At 38.3% G+C, this 22,335-nt stretch overlaps 1 protein-coding gene across 1 annotated transcript; it reads right to left on the bottom strand.

The window, feature by feature from the left end:
* Positions 1-97: 97 nt before the first annotated feature.
* AstCC (Allatostatin double C) lies at positions 98-20,707 on the bottom strand. The gene is made up of 3 exons (XM_090160819.1): positions 20,614-20,707; positions 17,769-17,973; positions 98-558 (listed from the first exon to the last, which is right to left on the bottom strand). The coding sequence occupies exons 2-3, from the start codon at positions 17,901-17,903 to the stop codon at positions 385-387; spliced, it is 309 nt and encodes a 102-aa protein (XP_090016945.1). The 5' UTR covers positions 17,904-17,973; positions 20,614-20,707; the 3' UTR covers positions 98-384.
* Positions 20,708-22,335: the final 1,628 nt, after the last annotated feature.

Genomic DNA, 22,335 nt, shown 5'->3' with positions numbered 1-22,335 from the left:
ATCTATAAATACGTGCAAGCGCCATTTTCGTGGATGATAGAAAAGATATAAATTGTGAAAATGAAAAAGACGTTAGTAGTCATTTATTGTTAACAGTATACGTGGAAAATATAATTTCCGAATTCAAAGTCCCGAAATAAAAACAGTTTAGACATACAAATTACAAAACGGGACGACTATGAAATTTAAGTTTAAACGAAATCAAAGTGTAGACGGAACTCCGGCGTCAAACGATAATTCGGAAGGGAAATAAAAGTTGCCGTTACCCGGTAGATGGGGACACCGTACGAGAGCGAAGAAAAGAGTCGCGGTTGCGACGCCAACCAATGAGAACATCGAAAGAAGAGCCACTAAGCTGTAGGGCTGAACGAAGAAGGGGTTTCGTCACTTCCGGCGGAAGCAAGAGACGGCGTTGAAGTAGCATCTCCAGAACATCTTTCCCTCTCCACGCCGGTGCAGCTCCATCTGTTGGCCCATGGCACCCTCCGTCCGCAGCGCCTTGTGCAAGGCGTGCATTAACTTGTTTAACAACATCGTCGACCGTTTGCCGAATTCCAGCTGAAACGTTACGGTGTTAAACATTAACACTTTTCAAAACATTGAAAACAACACAACGGTCAACAAAGCATCATACAACGATATACAATGAAAACGGATAACACTTTACGAGTCCTTGTGGATGGGTAGATGGTTCATAAAGCTAGTACTCGAGTGGTCCGACATACCTACACTCTAGAGAAAAATGATTTTGGAAATCTTGAAATCAACTTGAAAATCCCGAAATCTGGGAGAAAATCAGTTCCCGAATCTCAAAATCAGTCTATTAGTTCTACAAATGTATAGGCCCCCAAGGTCCCCAATTGGCATGACTATCCAGAAAACTTTATACCTCATGAATCAACGTATCATTTACATATGTGGTCTCAGCGGTTTCCAAGAAATCAAGTTCCCAAATTTAAGGGCCCCCGAGGGCCCCAATGGGTATCGCGATAGAGATAAAATTTAATAACCCATAAATGTACCTATCGTTTATAGTTGTGAACTCAGCGGTTGCCGAGAAATCAAGGACCCAAAATTACGGCCTATACCACCGCAACTAACTCGCGAGGTGTAGTCATTTACAAAGGCGTATGCGTGTATATTGATTGTCCTTGCACGCTAGACTATGATAGAGTCGTGGAATATATTGAAAATTAATTTCCAAAGTTCTGTGGCCGTGAGCGTCCGTCTCGCGCGCGGAGAGTCCCGTTTAAAAAATATATAATGCTGTCGCGGCATTAGACTACAACTACTACTACATTTCGGTAATTGCAATAGTGCTGGAACTAAAAACCAAAAATCGTACTCTGAAATCTCAAAATCAGTTCAGTTACTGATTTTTCAAATCACTTCGTAGTTAATCGACTTAAACTGAAATTTAGTCGTATTCACACTAAACACTTTGGCAACGTTTTGAAATGGTTTCGAAAGATCAAATTGAACATTTTCGGTGTCAACTGTATTAATAGGTATACGATAAATACATTCGATCCCAAAATTTTACAATTTGATCTTTCAAAATCGTTTCAAAACGTTGACAAAGTGTCTAATGTAGTGCTCGGAATTGTTTATTCATTATCCAAAAAATTTCCGATTTATTTAAAAAACGTTGGTAAAAAGAATATCATTTATTCCTTTTAACTTATTTAATTATTTTTTTTACGCAACCAAGCATTTATTTGAATAAAAGTGGCATTTATTTGAATAAAAGTGGCATTTATTTGAATAAAAGTGGCATTTATTTGAATAAAAGTGGCATTTATTTAAATAATTGTTTGTTTTATAAATAATAGGCTTATTCTCTTTCGATTATTCAAACATTTTACAATTTTTATTCAACTATTGGTTATTTAAATAAATATTATTTAAATATCGCCGAGCTTATTTTATTCATGGATAAAAATTAATCGAATGCTGAGCACTAGTCTAGTGTGAACGCGGCTTATAAGGTCTTGATTGACCCTGGCTTTATTTGGGGATAGGAAGTGGTGCCATTTCCAAAAAACTGTCCAAGAAGAGGTTAAGCCACGAGTGAGGACCCCAGCTGTGAAACTTCTGCATTGACGTCATCACGAGCAAAAAAAAAAAACGACCCGGTGTCAATCAACTTTTTTGCTGTAACGGTTACGCGTTAAAATTGTTTTACTTAAAGACTCCTAACATTTCCTCCATGAAACATTCCAGTAGCGGCGCTAAGGGTGGGCTGAAGTGGGCTTTAGCCCCCCTGCATTTCTGAGAGGGGCCACATATTTATATTAAAAGGGCCACATATTCATAATTAAGAGGCCACATATTTTAATTTATGAATTTTCATTATCTCTAGAAATTTGTTTTATTGCCAAGAAACCTTTTTTCTGGAAAAAATCTTTCCAAATCAATTTGTTTACTCAAAAAGGTAGTAGACATATGGATTCGGGAGGAAGGTAGCGGAAATTGAGAGAAAGTTGAAAATAAAGGGGCTTATGGGAATTTAGGGAAATATACCAGGCATGCACGTGTCCCCTCCAGGTCAGATACAAGGTCAGTAGGGGGTCCACAAAACGCGACGAGAGCCGCAACAATAAAACGACCTTGCTCTTCTCGCTTCCTGGAAAATTTTGTGTTTTTTCGATTTCACCACTTTTCCGAAATATGGTCAATCCAAGGTTCCCGCTAAGGGCCACAAAATAATTAGCCCACCTGTGAAAAAACCTTAGCGCCGCTACTGAAACATTCCTCGCGTAATATTTTGTCGACGGGATTCTGAGCGGGAAAATACCATCATACGATCTGGTTATATTAATTTATTGGGATTGCATCAAGGCTTCGAACAGTGGGGTGGCGGAGTGGTTAGCACTTTCGCCTCGCAGCAAGAGGAGCCGAGTTCTATCCCAGCTGTTGGCTCGGTCACGTGACATGCAGGGCTTGCCACCACCCTCCTACTCATTGTAACCCGGCCACCTGATTTAATGGCTTCAAAAGTCGCTTGACGACTTAGGTCAAAGGTGGTGCCAAGGCTATTAGCCTAGCTGATTATTATTATTATTATTAGATGGGCAACACCATTTTGAGCGAAATTGAACCTCAAACCATCGTTTTTAGAAAAAGTGAATCAATTAGAGGAGAGACAATTTTTCCACCAATATTCCCCGCCCAAAAAGGAGTTAAAAAGACGAGCTCCTATTTTTCTTCTCGAAAAAGAGCGAGCGTTAGTGGTTATTGAGCTAAGGAGCGCTATCGGTGCTTGAGTTTTTTCCCCAGAGTGCCTATCAATGCCTTCGATTGTAGGTTCTTCTTTATTTCCAGGAAGAAGTGAAAATTATGACGAAAGCGGAGAAATGAAAAGTTTTTCGGAACTAGTAACGACGATATTGTTCGAATTTCTCTAGAATTCCCCGCGTCCCAATCTCGCCTACTTCCAGCCGACTCGACAATTTTTTTGCCTCACTTATTTTAGATTCTTTCGCGGTTGCTCCCAATAAGAACTTTCGTCATAAATGCTCAAAACTGTCGCCCGTTATTCGAATCGATACGCGCATAATTTCAGACCAAACTTATCCAAACTATTATTTAGAATTATTTGATTTGAAATCTTTTTCTATTTAGCACTCGATTCTAATTTAAAGTTGGTCTACCAGAGACAAGCCTTCTGAAGTTTTACAAAAGGTTTTACTTGGTTCTGAAAAAGGCCTTTACCTTTACTTTACTTGGTTTTGAAAAAGGTCGCTGCCTTTACTTTACTTGTTTTTGAAAAAAGGTATCTACCTTTACTTTACTTTACTTGGTTTTGAAAAAGGTCTCTACCTTTACTTTACTTGTTTTTGAAAAAGGTCTCTACCTTTACTTTACTTGTTTTTGAAAAGTATCTACCTTTACTTTACTTGGTTTTGAAAAAGTATCTACCTTTACTTTACTTGGTTTTGAAAAAGTATCTACCTTTACTTTACTTGGTTTCGCCAAAGTTCGCTGCCTTTCCTTTACTTGGTTTTGAAAAAGGCATCGGCCCTTACTTTACTTGTTTTTGAAAAAGGTCGCTGCCTTTCTTTACTTGATTTCGCGAAAAGTATCTGCCTTTACTTTACTTGGTTTCGCGAAAGCTCGCTGCCTTTACTTTACTTGGTTTTGAAAAAGGTATCTGCCTTTACTTTACTTGGTTTCGCCAAAGTTCGCTGCCTTTACTTTACTTGGTTTTGAAAAAGGTCTCTACCTTTACTTTACTAGGTTTTGAAAAAGGTCTCTGCCTTTACTTTACTTGGTTTCGCCAAAGGTCGCTGCCTTTACTTTACTTGGTTTTCAAAAAGGTCTCTGCCTTTACTTTACTTGGTTTCGCCAAAGTTCGCGGCCTTTACTTTACTTGGTTTTGAAAAAGGTATCTACCTTTACTTTACTTTACTTGGTTTTGAAAAAGGTCTCTACCTTTACTTTACTTGTTTTTGAAAAAGTATCTGCCTTTACTTTACTTGGTTTTGAAAATGGTATCTACCTTTACTTTTCTTGGTTTTAAAAAAGTATCTACCTTTACTTTACTTGGTTTTGAAAAAGGTCCCTGCCATTATTTTACTTGGTTTCGCCAAAGTTCGCTGCCTTTACTTTACTTGGTTTTGAAAAAGGTCTCTGCCTTTACTTTACTTGGTTTCGCCAAAGTTCGCTGCCTTTACTTTACTTGGTTTTGAAAAAGGTCTCTACCTTTACTTTACTTGGTTTCGCCAAAGTTCGCTGCCTTTACTTTACTTGGTTTTGAAAAAGGTCTCTATCTTTACTTTACTTGGTTTCGCCAAAGTTCGCTGCCTTTACTTTACTTGGTTTTGAAAAAGGTCTCTACCTTTACTTTACTTGGTTTCGCCAAAGTTCGCTGCATTTACTTTACTTGGTTTTGAAAAAGGTCTCTACCTTTACTTTACTTGGTTTCGCCAAAGTTCGCTGCCTTTACTTTACTTGGTTTTGAAAAAGGTCTCTGCCTTTACTTTACTTGGTTTAGCCAAAGTTCGCTGCCTTTACTTTACTTGGTTTTGAAAAAGGTCTCTACCTTTACTTTACTTGGTTTCGCCAAAGTTCGCTGCCTTTACTTTACTTGGTTTTGAAAAAGGTCTCTACCTTTACTTTACTTGGTTTCGCCAAAGTTCGCTGCCTTTACTTTACTTGGTTTTGAAAAAGGTATCTACCTTTACTTTACTTGGTTTCGCCAAAGTTCGCTGCCTTTACTTTACTTGGTTTTGAAAAAGGTCTCTACCTTTACTTTACTTGGTTTCGCCAAAGTTCGCTGCCTTTACTTTACTTGGTTTTGAAAAAGGTCTCTGCCTTTACTTTACTTGGTTTCGCCAAAGTTCGCTGCATTTACTTTACTTGGTTTTGAAAAAGGTCTCTACCTTTACTTTACTTGGTTTCGCCAAAGTTCGCTGCCTTTACTTTACTTGGTTTTGAAAAAGGTCTCTGCCTTTACTTTACTTGGTTTCGCCAAAGTTCGCTGCCTTTACTTTACTTGGTTTTGAAAAAGGTCTCTGCCTTTACTTTACTTGGTTTCGCCAAAGTTCGCTGCCTTTACTTTACTTGGTTTTGAAAAAGGTCTCTGCCTTTACTTTACTTGGTTTCGCCAAAGTTCGCTGCCTTTACTTTACTTGGTTTTGAAAAAGGTCTCTGCCTTTACTTTACTTGGTTTCGCCAAAGTTCGCTGCCTTTACTTTACTTGGTTTTGAAAAAGGTCACTGCCTTTACTTTACTTGGTTTCGCCAAAGTTCGCTGCCTTTACTTTACTTGGTTTTGAAAAAGGTCTCTGCCTTTACTTTACTTGGTTTCGCCAAAGTTCGCTGCCTTTACTTTACTTGGTTTTGAAAAAGGTCTCTGCCTTTACTTTACTTGGTTTCGCCAAAGTTCGCTGCCTTTACTTTACTTGGTTTTGAAAAAGGTCTCTGCCTTTACTTTACTTGGTTTCGCCAAAGTTCGCTGCCTTTACTTTACTTGGTTTTGAAAAAGGTCTCTGCCTTTACTTTACTTGGTTTCGCCAAAGTTCGCTGCCTTTACTTTACTTGGTTTTGAAAAAGGTCACTGCCTTTACTTTACTTGGTTTCGCCAAAGTTCGCTGCCTTTACTTTACTTGGTTTTGAAAAAGGTCGCTGCCTTTCTTTACTTGATTTCGCGAAAAGTATCTGCCTTTACTTTACTTGGTTTCGCGAAAGCTCGCTGCCTTTACTTTACTTGGTTTTGAAAAAGGTATCTGCCTTTACTTTACTTGGTTTCGCCAAAGTTCGCTGCCTTTACTTTACTTGGTTTTGAAAAAGGTCTCTACCTTTACTTTACTAGGTTTTGAAAAGGGTCTCTGCCTTTACTTTACTTGGTTTCGCCAAAGGTCGCTGCCTTTACTTTACTTGGTTTTCAAAAAGGTCTCTGCCTTTACTTTACTTGGTTTCGCCAAAGTTCGCGGCCTTTACTTTACTTGGTTTTGAAAAAGGTATCTACCTTTACTTTACTTTACTTGGTTTTGAAAAAGGTCTCTACCTTTACTTTACTTGTTTTTGAAAAAGTATCTGCCTTTACTTTACTTGGTTTTGAAAATGGTATCTACCTTTACTTTTCTTGGTTTTAAAAAAGTATCTACCTTTACTTTACTTGGTTTTGAAAAAAGTCCCTGCCATTATTTTACTTGGTTTCGCCAAAGTTCGCTGCCTTTACTTTACTTGGTTTTGAAAAAGGTCTCTGCCTTTACTTTACTTGGTTTCGCCAAAGTTCGCTGCCTTTACTTTACTTGGTTTTGAAAAAGGTCTCTACCTTTACTTTACTTGGTTTCGCCAAAGTTCGCTGCCTTTACTTTACTTGGTTTTGAAAAAGGTCTCTATCTTTACTTTACTTGGTTTCGCCAAAGTTCGCTGCCTTTACTTTACTTGGTTTTGAAAAAGGTCTCTACCTTTACTTTACTTGGTTTCGCCAAAGTTCGCTGCATTTACTTTACTTGGTTTTGAAAAAGGTCTCTACCTTTACTTTACTTGGTTTCGCCAAAGTTCGCTGCCTTTACTTTACTTGGTTTTGAAAAAGGTCTCTGCCTTTACTTTACTTGGTTTAGCCAAAGTTCGCTGCCTTTACTTTACTTGGTTTTGAAAAAGGTCTCTACCTTTACTTTACTTGGTTTCGCCAAAGTTCGCTGCCTTTACTTTACTTGGTTTTGAAAAAGGTCTCTACCTTTACTTTACTTGGTTTCGCCAAAGTTCGCTGCCTTTACTTTACTTGGTTTTGAAAAAGGTCTCTACCTTTACTTTACTTGGTTTCGCCAAAGTTCGCTGCCTTTACTTTACTTGGTTTTGAAAAAGGTCTCTACCTTTACTTTACTAGGTTTTGAAAAAGGTCTCTGCCTTTACTTTACTTGGTTTCGCCAAAGGTCGCTGCCTTTACTTTACTTGGTTTTCAAAAAGGTCTCTGCCTTTACTTTACTTGGTTTCGCCAAAGTTCGCGGCCTTTACTTTACTTGGTTTTGAAAAAGGTATCTACCTTTACTTTACTTTACTTGGTTTTGAAAAAGGTCTCTACCTTTACTTTACTTGTTTTTGAAAAAGTATCTGCCTTTACTTTACTTGGTTTTGAAAATGGTATCTACCTTTACTTTTCTTGGTTTTAAAAAAGTATCTACCTTTACTTTACTTGGTTTTGAAAAAGGTCCCTGCCATTATTTTACTTGGTTTCGCCAAAGTTCGCTGCCTTTACTTTACTTGGTTTTGAAAAAGGTCTCTGCCTTTACTTTACTTGGTTTCGCCAAAGTTCGCTGCCTTTACTTTACTTGGTTTTGAAAAAGGTCTCTACCTTTACTTTACTTGGTTTCGCCAAAGTTCGCTGCCTTTACTTTACTTGGTTTTGAAAAAGGTCTCTATCTTTACTTTACTTGGTTTCGCCAAAGTTCGCTGCCTTTACTTTACTTGGTTTTGAAAAAGGTCTCTACCTTTACTTTACTTGGTTTCGCCAAAGTTCGCTGCATTTACTTTACTTGGTTTTGAAAAAGGTCTCTACCTTTACTTTACTTGGTTTCGCCAAAGTTCGCTGCCTTTACTTTACTTGGTTTTGAAAAAGGTCTCTGCCTTTACTTTACTTGGTTTAGCCAAAGTTCGCTGCCTTTACTTTACTTGGTTTTGAAAAAGGTCTCTACCTTTACTTTACTTGGTTTCGCCAAAGTTCGCTGCCTTTACTTTACTTGGTTTTGAAAAAGGTCTCTACCTTTACTTTACTTGGTTTCGCCAAAGTTCGCTGCCTTTACTTTACTTGGTTTTGAAAAAGGTATCTACCTTTACTTTACTTGGTTTCGCCAAAGTTCGCTGCCTTTACTTTACTTGGTTTTGAAAAAGGTCTCTACCTTTACTTTACTTGGTTTCGCCAAAGTTCGCTGCCTTTACTTTACTTGGTTTTGAAAAAGGTCTCTGCCTTTACTTTACTTGGTTTCGCCAAAGTTCGCTGCATTTACTTTACTTGGTTTTGAAAAAGGTCTCTACCTTTACTTTACTTGGTTTCGCCAAAGTTCGCTGCCTTTACTTTACTTGGTTTTGAAAAAGGTCTCTGCCTTTACTTTACTTGGTTTCGCCAAAGTTCGCTGCCTTTACTTTACTTGGTTTTGAAAAAGGTCTCTGCCTTTACTTTACTTGGTTTCGCCAAAGTTCGCTGCCTTTACTTTACTTGGTTTTGAAAAAGGTCTCTGCCTTTACTTTACTTGGTTTCGCCAAAGTTCGCTGCCTTTACTTTACTTGGTTTTGAAAAAGGTCTCTGCCTTTACTTTACTTGGTTTCGCCAAAGTTCGCTGCCTTTACTTTACTTGGTTTTGAAAAAGGTCACTGCCTTTACTTTACTTGGTTTCGCCAAAGTTCGCTGCCTTTACTTTACTTGGTTTTGAAAAAGGTCTCTGCCTTTACTTTACTTGGTTTCGCCAAAGTTCGCTGCCTTTACTTTACTTGGTTTTGAAAAAGGTCTCTGCCTTTACTTTACTTGGTTTCGCCAAAGTTCGCTGCCTTTACTTTACTTGGTTTTGAAAAAGGTCTCTGCCTTTACTTTACTTGGTTTCGCCAAAGTTCGCTGCCTTTACTTTACTTGGTTTTGAAAAAGGTCTCTGCCTTTACTTTACTTGGTTTCGCCAAAGTTCGCTGCCTTTACTTTACTTGGTTTTGAAAAAGGTCACTGCCTTTACTTTACTTGGTTTCGCCAAAGTTCGCTGCCTTTACTTTACTTGGTTTTGAAAAAGGTCGCTGCCTTTCTTTACTTGATTTCGCGAAAAGTATCTGCCTTTACTTTACTTGGTTTCGCGAAAGCTCGCTGCCTTTACTTTACTTGGTTTTGAAAAAGGTATCTGCCTTTACTTTACTTGGTTTCGCCAAAGTTCGCTGCCTTTACTTTACTTGGTTTTGAAAAAGGTCTCTACCTTTACTTTACTAGGTTTTGAAAAGGGTCTCTGCCTTTACTTTACTTGGTTTCGCCAAAGGTCGCTGCCTTTACTTTACTTGGTTTTCAAAAAGGTCTCTGCCTTTACTTTACTTGGTTTCGCCAAAGTTCGCGGCCTTTACTTTACTTGGTTTTGAAAAAGGTATCTACCTTTACTTTACTTTACTTGGTTTTGAAAAAGGTCTCTACCTTTACTTTACTTGTTTTTGAAAAAGTATCTGCCTTTACTTTACTTGGTTTTGAAAATGGTATCTACCTTTACTTTTCTTGGTTTTAAAAAAGTATCTACCTTTACTTTACTTGGTTTTGAAAAAAGTCCCTGCCATTATTTTACTTGGTTTCGCCAAAGTTCGCTGCCTTTACTTTACTTGGTTTTGAAAAAGGTCTCTGCCTTTACTTTACTTGGTTTCGCCAAAGTTCGCTGCCTTTACTTTACTTGGTTTTGAAAAAGGTCTCTACCTTTACTTTACTTGGTTTCGCCAAAGTTCGCTGCCTTTACTTTACTTGGTTTTGAAAAAGGTCTCTATCTTTACTTTACTTGGTTTCGCCAAAGTTCGCTGCCTTTACTTTACTTGGTTTTGAAAAAGGTCTCTACCTTTACTTTACTTGGTTTCGCCAAAGTTCGCTGCATTTACTTTACTTGGTTTTGAAAAAGGTCTCTACCTTTACTTTACTTGGTTTCGCCAAAGTTCGCTGCCTTTACTTTACTTGGTTTTGAAAAAGGTCTCTGCCTTTACTTTACTTGGTTTAGCCAAAGTTCGCTGCCTTTACTTTACTTGGTTTTGAAAAAGGTCTCTACCTTTACTTTACTTGGTTTCGCCAAAGTTCGCTGCCTTTACTTTACTTGGTTTTGAAAAAGGTCTCTACCTTTACTTTACTTGGTTTCGCCAAAGTTCGCTGCCTTTACTTTACTTGGTTTTGAAAAAGGTCTCTACCTTTACTTTACTTGGTTTCGCCAAAGTTCGCTGCCTTTACTTTACTTGGTTTTGAAAAAGGTCTCTACCTTTACTTTACTTGGTTTCGCCAAAGTTCGCTGCCTTTACTTTACTTGGTTTTGAAAAAGGTCTCTGCCTTTACTTTACTTGGTTTCGCCAAAGTTCGCTGCATTTACTTTACTTGGTTTTGAAAAAGGTCTCTACCTTTACTTTACTTGGTTTCGCCAAAGTTCGCTGCCTTTACTTTACTTGGTTTTGAAAAAGGTCTCTGCCTTTACTTTACTTGGTTTCGCCAAAGTTCGCTGCCTTTACTTTACTTGGTTTTGAAAAAGGTCTCTGCCTTTACTTTACTTGGTTTCGCCAAAGTTCGCTGCCTTTACTTTACTTGGTTTTGAAAAAGGTCTCTGCCTTTACTTTACTTGGTTTCGCCAAAGTTCGCTGCCTTTACTTTACTTGGTTTTGAAAAAGGTCTCTGCCTTTACTTTACTTGGTTTCGCCAAAGTTCGCTGCCTTTACTTTACTTGGTTTTGAAAAAGGTCACTGCCTTTACTTTACTTGGTTTCGCCAAAGTTCGCTGCCTTTACTTTACTTGGTTTTGAAAAAGGTCTCTGCCTTTACTTTACTTGGTTTCGCCAAAGTTCGCTGCCTTTACTTTACTTGGTTTTGAAAAAGGTCTCTGCCTTTACTTTACTTGGTTTCGCCAAAGTTCGCTGCCTTTACTTTACTTGGTTTTGAAAAAGGTCTCTGCCTTTACTTTACTTGGTTTCGCCAAAGTTCGCTGCCTTTACTTTACTTGGTTTTGAAAAAGGTCTCTGCCTTTACTTTACTTGGTTTCGCCAAAGTTCGCTGCCTTTACTTTACTTGGTTTTGAAAAAGGTCACTACCTTTACTTTACTTGGTTTCGCCAAAGTTCGCTGCCTTTACTTTACTTGGTTTTGAAAAAGGTCTCTGCCTTTACTTTACTTGGTTTCGCCAAAGTTCGCTGCCTTTACTTTACTTGGTTTTGAAAAAGGTCTCTGCCTTTACTTTACTTGGTTTCGCCAAAGTTCGCTGCCTTTACTTTACTTGGTTTTGAAAAAGGTCACTGCCTTTACTTTACTTGGTTTCGCCAAAGTTCGCTGCCTTTACTTTACTTGGTTTTGAAAAAGGTCTCTGCCTTTACTTTACTTGTTTTTGAAAAAGGTATCTCATCTTTACTTTACTTGGTTTTGACAAATGTAGTACAGTTATTGTTTAGCGGAAAAATGAACGTTACATATCATTGACTTAATTAATTAATATGAATTATATTATAAAAACAATCTTGGTTTAACAATGGTCAGAAGGAATGAACTGATATATACTAGCGGAGGTCGAAAGTTGACCTTCACCGTCAACCTACTGATAAAAGTGAAATATTTTGTTTTTCAGAAGCGTTTAGCGGAAGTGGCCATAGATGGAAGATTAACAACAATAAGTTCATCCAGATAAATTACGCCTAGTACGTCTTGGGCTATTCAAAGTTTTAAGCATTCTTGAAGCTGCCGGGGCACGAAGCGAAACACTGATACTGTATACGCCACAACTTTAATCTTTCATAATAATCACGGGATTGGTATTCATTGGCCGTTCCACACAGCGCGCTATTGCGCGAAGAAAGATTTTCTACTTCAAAATAGAGAGGTTAAGAACAGCACTCTAAAAGTATGAACAACAACGTCAGGAGTCACTTGAACGTTTTAGACGTTTCATTTTCCTGGTTGAACTTTGGAATCGAATATTTAGCAACTTCCAGACGACGCCATATTTTTTTGTCGTAATACAGGGTGTTTCAAAAGGTGATGCAAAATTTTTTAAGGAGTTGTAGGGGGTGAGTTGAGAAGTATGCCTGTTTTTCCACATTTTCCTACGATGAGATAAAAGAGCGCCAAAGAGCTTCAAAATGTGGCCTACTAGCCCCTGGAAGTAGGCTGCAACAAGCACAAACCAAGCAGCAGGGACTTTAAATACTGTAAGTTTACTTTTACCCTTCGGAATATGAAAACTCGCGTGCAAGTAAAGCACTTAAATAACTTGCGCTCGTGAAGCAGATAAAAACATTTTATACTTCTAATTTTTATGGTTTTATTTTATAGAAGCACCAATTAACGCGAGGGTGAAATAAAAGATTGGAAACTGCCTAGTGTTGTGTAGCGCCATCTTGTGTAGAAATAGTCTTCATTATTTAAAATCACAATATCACGAAGTTCCATCTAATATCTAATCCAATATGCACCAGAATTTGCTATGATATGCTCTAGAGAGCTGCATTGGAAGCAGAAACGTTACCATTACCACCAGGAATTCATTTTTTATCTCGTAGGCGGTGCTAAAGCCGTCAGAGTGATCTTACCATACGCGATACGCCAGCATAAACATTCCAAGTAGAGGTATGGATTCCTGATCAATACGATTCCCACCCATTTCCGCGGTAAATGGTAAAAACCGTTTACACGTAGCTCTCTTAATCAGCAGATTATAGCTTTGTCCGTACATAACGTGTTTTTGTAATCGGACAGTCCCTCTACATAGTTGGTCGTTCCCTGTCGCCGCAGCTGTTTGCTCAGGCCCTGGGTTTCTTCGGCAGGCTACCCTAACCTTGACCTATACACCGTTTGTTCCATACAATCTTCAACATCATTTTCTACTCCACTAAAAAACCTTCGCAAAAACGTAGTATATTGTACTTAGGAATTTCTTAAGAAAATGTCCCCGAAAGGCTTATGAATGTATGGTCTATTTAGGTTTGATAATAAAATCTCTAAATATTTTAAACCAAGCTTTTACGAGAAGAGTGCCGTTCTCAGTATCGTAGCCCACCGTTCGAGGCCGCCACAAAGGTTTATTTTTCTCCCCCAGAGACGAGGAAATACTACCTTTTTTAGAGCGTCATCTAGCGCAATTTCGCGTACTCAAATACGGGAAATCTTTTAAGGGATATGGTCGCTCTATATATAAAGTAGTCCTCCAAGGTTAAATTAAATCTGAAATTGCGTATTTGTGGTGTAGGTTGTGTATAAACATTTGAAGGTATTTGATCTTCTCTTCGCCTGTCCCGAACTATAGCAATTTTTGCTTTTCACGTTTCAGCAAAGGCGTCGCTCTAAATTGGCCGCAAACCAGTATTCCACTTCAAAAGGCTGGATGAAATGGAATTCTATTAGGCTTGATCATGGACAGTAAATTAAGAGGAGAGGTTTTCGATACCCTTCCACCTAGGAGCAACAAACACAACACCCCACAAGGAGAACGCAACCCGTCAAAAGTCGTGGAGTTTCTTGCGTACCTTTTTCATTGGCTAGACGCTTTAGCGCCTGCTGCCGTCGGAAGGGGAAAATTCGGAAATTGTCTCCACCCCCCTGCCCGTAAAACGTTCAGCGTAAAGGCTCGTGACGCTCGTCCAATGAAATTCGTACACAACCCTTCGTTAGCGTGTTTAAAGGCTAGCTGCGTTCTCCTTGTGTTTGTTGCTCCTAGCTTCCACAGTGCATTTTATTTCTCCCCGCGTATCAATCAGCTCGAGAGACTCCGAGGGAGTCTTGCAAGGTCGTTTGTACCACGTGATCTTCAAATTTCAAAATGGCAATCTAACGCGGTTGATATTGTTACGTAATTTTTTGCGCTTTATATTTTAGTAATTTTTAATTTGGGTTTTTTAATTCAATAAAAACTATCAACTGATATTTAGTATATCATATTTAATCTATAAAAAAACCTTTTGGCGTAAAAATGGACTTCGTGTTTATCTTTTTTCTTTTTCGAACAGTACCGTCCACTCTTAGCGATACTTGTTTTTTTTTTCAAATAACCTTGGCTAAAAACCAGGCTTTTTACTAATCCTCTAAAATCTACTATCTATGGCTTGATGTTGGTTTCTTTAACTAATATTAAATCGATTATTTTCTGTTGTGGTAAGAAACAAAAGACTTCGAAAGGGCGGGGTCTAAAGTTTGTTTTCCAAAAACATAACCAGTTTAACCACTCACAAGCGTGTCATTATGGTAGTTTTCTTAATGAAACCTTGTTCTAGGGATGTGGTGAAATACGCGACATCAAATTTTAGAAAGTACCAGGTATTTAGTGCCACGTCATAACTGGGAAAGTGACGCTGGGTCAAATTTTAGATTCACTCGCAGAATGCCAATTTTTTCATCATTTTTTAGCGTTATCGGTTATTCGAGCTGTAGTTTTTCAAAATGTTAGAACTTTTGAGGGGTTTTGGTTATTCGAGCTGTATTTTTACCAAATGTTTGAGCGGTTTGGGTTATTCGAGCTGTATTTTTACCAAATTTTTTAGCGGTTTTGGTTATTCGAGCTTTATTTTTACCAAATGTTTGAGCGGTTTGGGTTATTCGAGCTGTATTTTTACCAAATGTTTGAGCGGTTTGGGTTATTCGAGCTGTATTTTTACCAAATTTTTTAGCGGTTTTGGTTATTCGAGCTGTATTTTTACCAAATGTTTGAGCGGTTTGGGTTATTCGAGCTGTATTTTTACCAAATGTTTGAGCGGTTTGGGTTATTCGAGCTGTGTACTTTTACCAAATGTTTGAGCGGTTTTGGTTATTCGAGCTGTACTTTTACCAAATGTTTGAGCGGTTTGGTTTATTCGAGCTGTACTTTTACCAAATGTTTGAGCGGTTTGGTTTATTCGAGCTGTATCTTTCGAAAATACGTGAGCGTTTTTGGTTATACGAGCTGTACCTTTCAAGCATTTTTGATTTTTGAGCGGATACGGACATTCAAATTGTATTTTTCTAGAATTTTTGAGTGGTTTTGGTTATTCGAGCTGTACCTTTCTAGAATTTCGGAATTTTGTAGTGGTTTTGGTTATTCGAGCTGTACTTTTCTAGAATTTCGGAATTTTTGAGTGGTTTCATTTAATAGAGTTTCAATTTTTCATTTTAAAAACTGAACGAATTTAAGCAAACTGAATTGATTCTAGAATCCATAGATAGTAACATCGCTTTCGTTCATTTAAATGATAGGTAAAAAAGGACTTAGTAAACAAATCGAGGTAACCAGCGTAAAAAAGTAAACTTAAACAGTATTTAAAGTCCCTGCTGCTTGGTTTTGCGCTTGTTGCAGCCTACTTCCAGGGGCTAGTAGGCCATATTTTGAAGCTCCTTGGCGCTCTTTTAACTCATCGTAGGAAAATGTGGAAAAACAGGCATACTTCTCAACTTACTCCCTACAATCCCTTAAAAACTATTGCATAAACTATTGAAACACCCTGTATAGATAACAGTTATTTCCGGATATCAAACAATTAAAGAATATCACTTGTAATTCTTGAAAGAAAAGTACCCATAAAAACTTGCTGAGGTTAACGGTAATAGTTAGTGTAGGGAGCTGTTGGCTCGCGTGGCATGAAGGGCTTGCCACCACCCTCCTACGCATTGTAACCCGGCCACCTGTTACTTGATCACGCACAAGCAACATTGCTTATGTGGTCGAAGGTGGTGCCTTGGGTATTAGCTCTATTTAAAAAAAAACTAATCTGTCGATAATCATAAAGATATTTGCCAATCATATTTTCACGTATTTTGGTTCAATCGGAATTTTACAAAATAAAATTTATCACTAAGCCTTAGTCAAAACGTCATTTACCAAATTCAGTTCACAACGTGAATGGCAAATATAAATTCAAAATTTAAATAGTAACTTAAGTAAAATTTGCTCAATACCCTCGTGAAACCAGTAGGCCCAAAACTCCGCGAAAAATCCTATTTAGGCCTAATAGATATTTTTTCATCGAAGCCCGTCGTCACGGAGTTTTTGGCCTAGTTAAAACCATTCTTAAGCTTTAAGAAAGAGATGACATAATCCTAATCATCACGAAACTGAGAAATTGGGTTTGTTCGGTGTAGAGGAAAAAGATATGCTGGAAATTAGGTTCTTTCCATAGGAAGCACTTGCAAGTATTCCCACATCTAAACAAACTATAGACGGCTTCAACACAATGCCCCGAACAAAACGCGTTTGAATGTCGATTATGATGATATGGTTTTATAATTTATACAGCTATAAAATATACGCTTTAAAATATCCCCAGAATTATTATACGTAACCATAACCAATAATGTTTTATATTTATTTATCTACATTGTAGTCGTTCAAGATGTTATTGTGAAGAATTATATATCAGCCATCTTTTTGGTCTATTCCCAACGGTATCTTCCCATTGCGCCGAATCCCATTCGACCGAATTCCCATTAGATCGAATTCCGCCAATGTTTTTGATGAAATTAGCCCAAAGGCGGGTTTTGTATTTTTCTAATCGACCGACGCAATATTCAATTTTTACGCTAAATTTTTATGTCAAAAATAAATTGCTTAAAATTTGTATTTGTATCTAATAAAATTTAATAAAATAGCATAATGTAAAAACTGGGTGTCTAAATAATAACAATTTTTAGTTTTCATCTGCTTTAAAAAATTTAGTGGAAATAGTTTGGCTTAGGAAAGGAAAGGAAATTGTGGTGGTAGTGGGCAAATGAGTTGACCACTTTAAAAATTGCCTGGTTAAGTTAGGTTAGGTAACACTGCATGCTGTTCTGACAGATGCTGAAACGGATAAAACCGAATCCTAAACCCGGAGAAGTGCGGGTTTTTCGATCGAATGGGATTCGGCGCAATGGAACAGATTTTTTCCAACTACTTTTACTTCACGTCCAACAAGCATATGGTACACCTCGAAATTGTAATGGTTATAACGTTTTTTTTATTGAAAACTGTTCGAAAATCCTATAATAAAGAATTTACAAAAGGTGGATCTTTCCTTTAGGATAAAACCTATAACAATATCAGAGGTCTTTCATCGCTATTTAACTATAAAACTTAATACTATTTTTTTTGGATAAACTAGTTGGTGTCTTTCGTAAATAACGATAGGTACCCATTTCAAACGGAAAAGTAAAGAAACAAACATTGCGTTACTTGAGAGCGAAATTCTAAGTCCTATTATTTGAGAAAAACAAGGTTTTGACTTTAAATCTTCAAGTATGACATTAGTAAATTTAAAATGAGGAGATTAGGTGGAAAATACTCTGGAAAACATTAAGCAATTAGGCAGCCTAACTTAAAAAACACCCGAAGATTTGTTTTCGAATTTATTTCAAAAATCAGGTATCTAGACTCGCTTGACTTTAGCTCTCAGGTATTTGTAACTCGACAAAAACTGGAATTTGAGTCAAAATGACCAATTTAGGATTAGTAATACACGGACAAGAGACAAATGTTCGTGACCAGTGGCGTAAATAGAGCTCCCGCAGACCTCGCTGTGAGGGGTTCCTACCCATCTAAGGGCTCGATACCAGCTAAAACCATCGTGAAAGTTTCGCGGAGATTTAAGGTTCACCACTGGTCGTAACAGTCGGGAACGAACGGCAAACATACCCTGGAGACTCCTCCGGTTCTGGTTTCGGGGTTCATGTAGTTGTCAGGATCGACGGGCCCACCGTGGAGGGTGGACGTAACTGCCCCGAGCAAGAACAGACACGCGAAGGTGATCGTCCACAGCGAAGTCGTCATCGTCCCAGAGACGGAAAGGATGAATCGGCGAATGAGAGGGAAAAAACTGCGTCCCGACTGTAGGTTTCTCCTGCGAAGGGAAAAAGGACAATGCTCTAACCGACTACGCTTGGACGGAGAAGAACTGGTGGCAGTTCCAGCGAAGGGATGCCCATATGCCCCCGCACCAACGCAGTGACTCGGAATCGGGGGGCCGGCGACGGAGGACTTCGACAGCCAATCAACAGGTTACCCGAAATCACGACGAGCCAAGTGTCCGACTTTCGAGGTCCGCGGGTTTATGCGATGTAATAATATGATCGCGCCAGAGAGAGGGAGAGAGAACGTCAGAGGAAGCGGTGCACGCGCCGAAAGCCCTCGTGCGTCTGAGGTAAAAACCTCGAGACTTGGCCCTTATTTATTTTTTTTTGTGATCGAAGGGCGCTCTCCGCGGGAGGCGATTCGATTCGGGTCCTAGCTAACCCCCCGGGGCAAATGTACGGTAACTCCATTTTTTTCTAAAATTGAAGGTGTACATTTGGAAGAGTAATGATTTTGAAAATTAATATATCGATTGAGAAAATTATCTAACCTCGATTTAGATTCGCTTTCTCTACGTCATAATGTCATCTGATCTGCCCTCAAACTTGGGAGAGGAGAACGACGTTATGACGTAGGGGAAGTAAGTCTTCACAACAGGGGGAAGGGAATTTTTATCCTCGAATTTTCGAAATCGATCTATTATAGTTAGCCAACGAAAAACAAATATTATTATAATTTGAGTAGAATTTAATTACTTTAAAACAAGAAGCACCTTAACTGTTGTAACTGCACTAAATATTCATTCTTTAACCATCAAATTTTGATTATAATAAGGTGTCGTTCCCCCCTAAACAAAATCAAATCAGCCGGGTGTCTCCAGTGCCGGATTAAAGACTAGGCCTACTAGGCACAGTCCTATGGGCCCCCACCAACAGAAGGGCCCCACCACTGATGAAATCAGTGGATTTTTCACTGATTCGGTTTAAAAGAAAAACATACCAGGCTTGTTGCTTTATTATTTGAAAAAGCATTATTCTCGTGACATAAGCTCAGCTTCGGGACACGCGAGTTTTGCGTTTTTACGCTGTCCTTACATAGGCCCCCACCAAGATCTGCCTAGGGCCCCACCTTCAGTAAATCCGCTACTGGGCGTCTCATTGATGATTATTTTTAGGTGTCAACAAAAGATTTAATTATTTTTACTCTGGGAAAATGACTGTGTTGAGCTGATTTTTAAAGTTGCTCGAAATCCACTAATAGTCTACAATAAATAAAATATTGGTAAAACATGCTATAGCTGTTGAAAACATTATGAAACGGGCATTTTCTCAAATCAAACATTTTTGAGATACAACATTTTTGTCGTGAGGTAGCGAAATGATATTTGTTGGACGCCCCAAAAAAAAAGTGAGTTTTCCCGCTTCCGAAACTTGGGTTCAGCGCATATTTTGAGCAACTTCGTAGGATTATCTCGTTAAGCTTAATTAAAATCGATATGATTTTCGGATGATCCCCGCATAGTCCGATGTCAGGATAATGCACCCTGTGCTACGCCGCCGATGACGAACTATTACCGAGGTTTTGATACGTGGGTGATTAATGGCTGTGCTCGTATTTCCGGATTACGGTTCCAACTATTCGATTCAATCAGGATTCAATTAATTTTCTTCGGAATTATTCGAGTGGGTATTTATCAGAATTTGCTGATGCTGAACACGTTCTTGGTGGTATTCTGCAGAAAATAGGCGACGTCACTAGCGATGACGCCAAGTAACTCTTTTTTCAACAGATGTCGCTAGCGTCAAAATCCAAACAAGATGCTTACGCTACATTTTGACCCAAAATTCGGGACTTAAAAGTACCCTTCGCGTTGATTGGCGATATGGGATATATAATTTAGATTAAAGTCCACTAAGTAGAGTATAAGTTGCCTAATTAAAATATTCTACAATGGTTCTCTGACGACGTTATTGTCTCACTATTTTGAATTTTAGCTTCCTTTGCCATTAATAGATGGCACCACGCTCCCCACTAAAGTCGTTTTTTCGAAGAATCAGATAGAGACATTGCCATCTCTAATAAAAAGGGCCTTGCCATAATACAGGTGGCAATGATAGAGCTGGCGCTTGCTTTAGTAGGCAGGCGCAATGAACATATTTTCAGATCACATAGTCGACGCCGGGGGTCATGTGATGAAAGAAAATTCAATGACCTTGAACCATGTCTTCAAGGGTCATTCGAAATTTATCTCGAGAACCGTTGAATTTAGAAACTCGGTTTCAATTAGAAAAATGTGCGCCGTCACATTTTGGCGTTGACCAAAAGGAAGGCTAGAAAATTAACAAAAAAAACCAATGTCATTAAGTAAAAATGTTCAAGATATCACGCTTAGGTGTTAAAAATTTAGAAAATACTTGTGCTACGGCATTGAAAATTTAACGACAAACTCACTGTATCTAAAAATTGTTGTCGCACACTTTTTGATTTTGAACCGATCTTCTAAACCCAACGGTTTTCCGAATAAATATTGAATTACCTTAAAGGCATGGTTCAAGGTCAAGTTAAAAGGAACCACCTATATACTGCATTGTAAAGGATGATAAAATTAGCGAATAAGTAGATTAGTCCATTATGAAAAGGGATACTAAAGCTAAACCCTAAACAAATTTGAAGAAATTTAAAAACTTACTAATAGCTCGTACCAATAGGTCTTCGAGCAAACAAAAAGACGCGAAACTCGGACCAAATAGATCTTCGAATGAAAAATTAAATTAAATAAAATAGCCAGAAAATCCAACGGTAGACCGGTTTCGTCCTATTTGGGACTCGTCAGTACCGTGCGGGAAATCTGGCTCGCGACTATAAAACCGAATAGAGAAACTATAAGCCTAAATATTAAAAATTTCAAAACGAGTTGCATAGCAACGGAAAGCCGAATAGGGGGAGAGTGGTGGAGATTAGTATATACGCAATGTTAAGTTAAAAGGAACCACCTATGTCATGCATTGTTAAGGATGACAAAATTAGCGAATAAGTAGATTAGTCCATTATGAAAAGGGATACTAAAGCTAAACCCTAAACAAATTTGAAGACATTTAAAAACTTACTAATAGCTCGTACCGATAGGTCTTCGAGCAAACAAAAAGGCGCACTTCCATAGCCAAAGCCCTCTTACCACGGTGAGTTTGTCGTGAATTTTTCAATATCTACACCCCATTATCAGAATGATTTAATTATTATTATTTAATTGAGAGAAGTGCAATTGAAGCGAAAAGTCCCATTCCATTTCCGTTGAAATATTTGTTACCAGTTCGTTACCATTCGATTTCCGAGGCAAAGAAATTCTATAATGATCATAAGGATTTCGGTATAGCTTATAAATTATAAAACCAAAATTTTCGTGTCCGTGTGCAATAGAAGATAATGCTTCCAACTAATGTTTTTATTCAGGTTGTAATTCTCAAATATCAGAAGGTATTCAGTAGCTCAGACCAAGTTAACCATTTACATCCCCCTCTTCCAGAATTATGATTTCAAATTGTACCTGATTCATTATCCCAAGTAACCGGTTTGATCAGATCCGCTAAAATTCATCTCACCAGATTCAGTTCGGTGAAGTTATCTAACTTAAACGTTTCGTCCATGTATGAATTAAAATAAACAGTAATTAAAATTTCGAAAATAATTGAATCGTAAGATATTGTCAAATCGATAACCGTGAGGCATGACTCACCTTATGTTTGTCGGTTTGCAGTTAATTCAGATTAGTTTCGGGTTTAAACTATCTGGTTTGCATTTTAACCTATATCAACTGATCAGATAAGATCTGAACGTAAATGCGGATAATCTGATATCTGATAATTATTTTCTCGGGGAAAAACCCGATTCTACAAGGCTCTTTATTTTCACTGTTTAAAATTGAATATGACGCGCGTGAGGTTTTTGATTTCTATGGAACCATCTAGGCGTTCTCCCTACACGTTACATTGGACGGGCTTAATCTTTAATTACTTAGGTCGTCTATTATATAATAATTTGAATAATTTGAATAATGACATTAAAAACTCTATGAATATATATATATCTAAATTCGTGTAACTTTTTCTCCCTTATGTAAATTTTTCTTATATTTTTATTCTTTGTTTTATATCTGATCTCATAAATTGTACCAATTAATATTCCCCTCAAACCTAGTAAGTGAGAGTCCCCTGCCACGCAGTGGCGTAGCTGATGGTCCGCAGGGCCCGCGGTGCGGGGGGGCCTCGAGCTTCGGGGGGGGGGCGCCTCGAGCTTCGGGGGCGGGGCGCTAACCATAAAAAAATTAAAAGGGGGGGGGGCTCATAGAGATTTTTGCGGGGGGGGGTCTCTGACTTCTCAGCTACGCCACTGCTGCCACGCACAAGCCAACGGG

The sequence above is a fragment of the Leiobunum rupestre genome, chromosome 10 (assembly GCF_980474605.1).
Source record: "Leiobunum rupestre chromosome 10, qqLeiRupe1.1.hap1, whole genome shotgun sequence".
In the NCBI taxonomy this organism is placed as follows: Eukaryota; Metazoa; Arthropoda; class Arachnida; order Opiliones; family Sclerosomatidae; genus Leiobunum; species Leiobunum rupestre.
The sequence above is the reverse complement of the archived record's forward strand: the minus strand, read 5'-3'. Positions and strand labels throughout refer to the sequence as shown.

Excerpts from the sequence above, each read along its gene's own strand:
- AstCC (XM_090160819.1), bottom strand. The coding sequence starts at position 17,903 with ATGACGACTTCGCTGTGGACGATCACCTTCGCGTGTCTGTTCTTGCTC. Across the intron at positions 559-17,768 it reads GAACCGGAGGAGTCTCCAGG|CTGGAATTCGGCAAACGGTC; the intron begins GTATGTTTGCCG and ends GTAACGTTTCAG.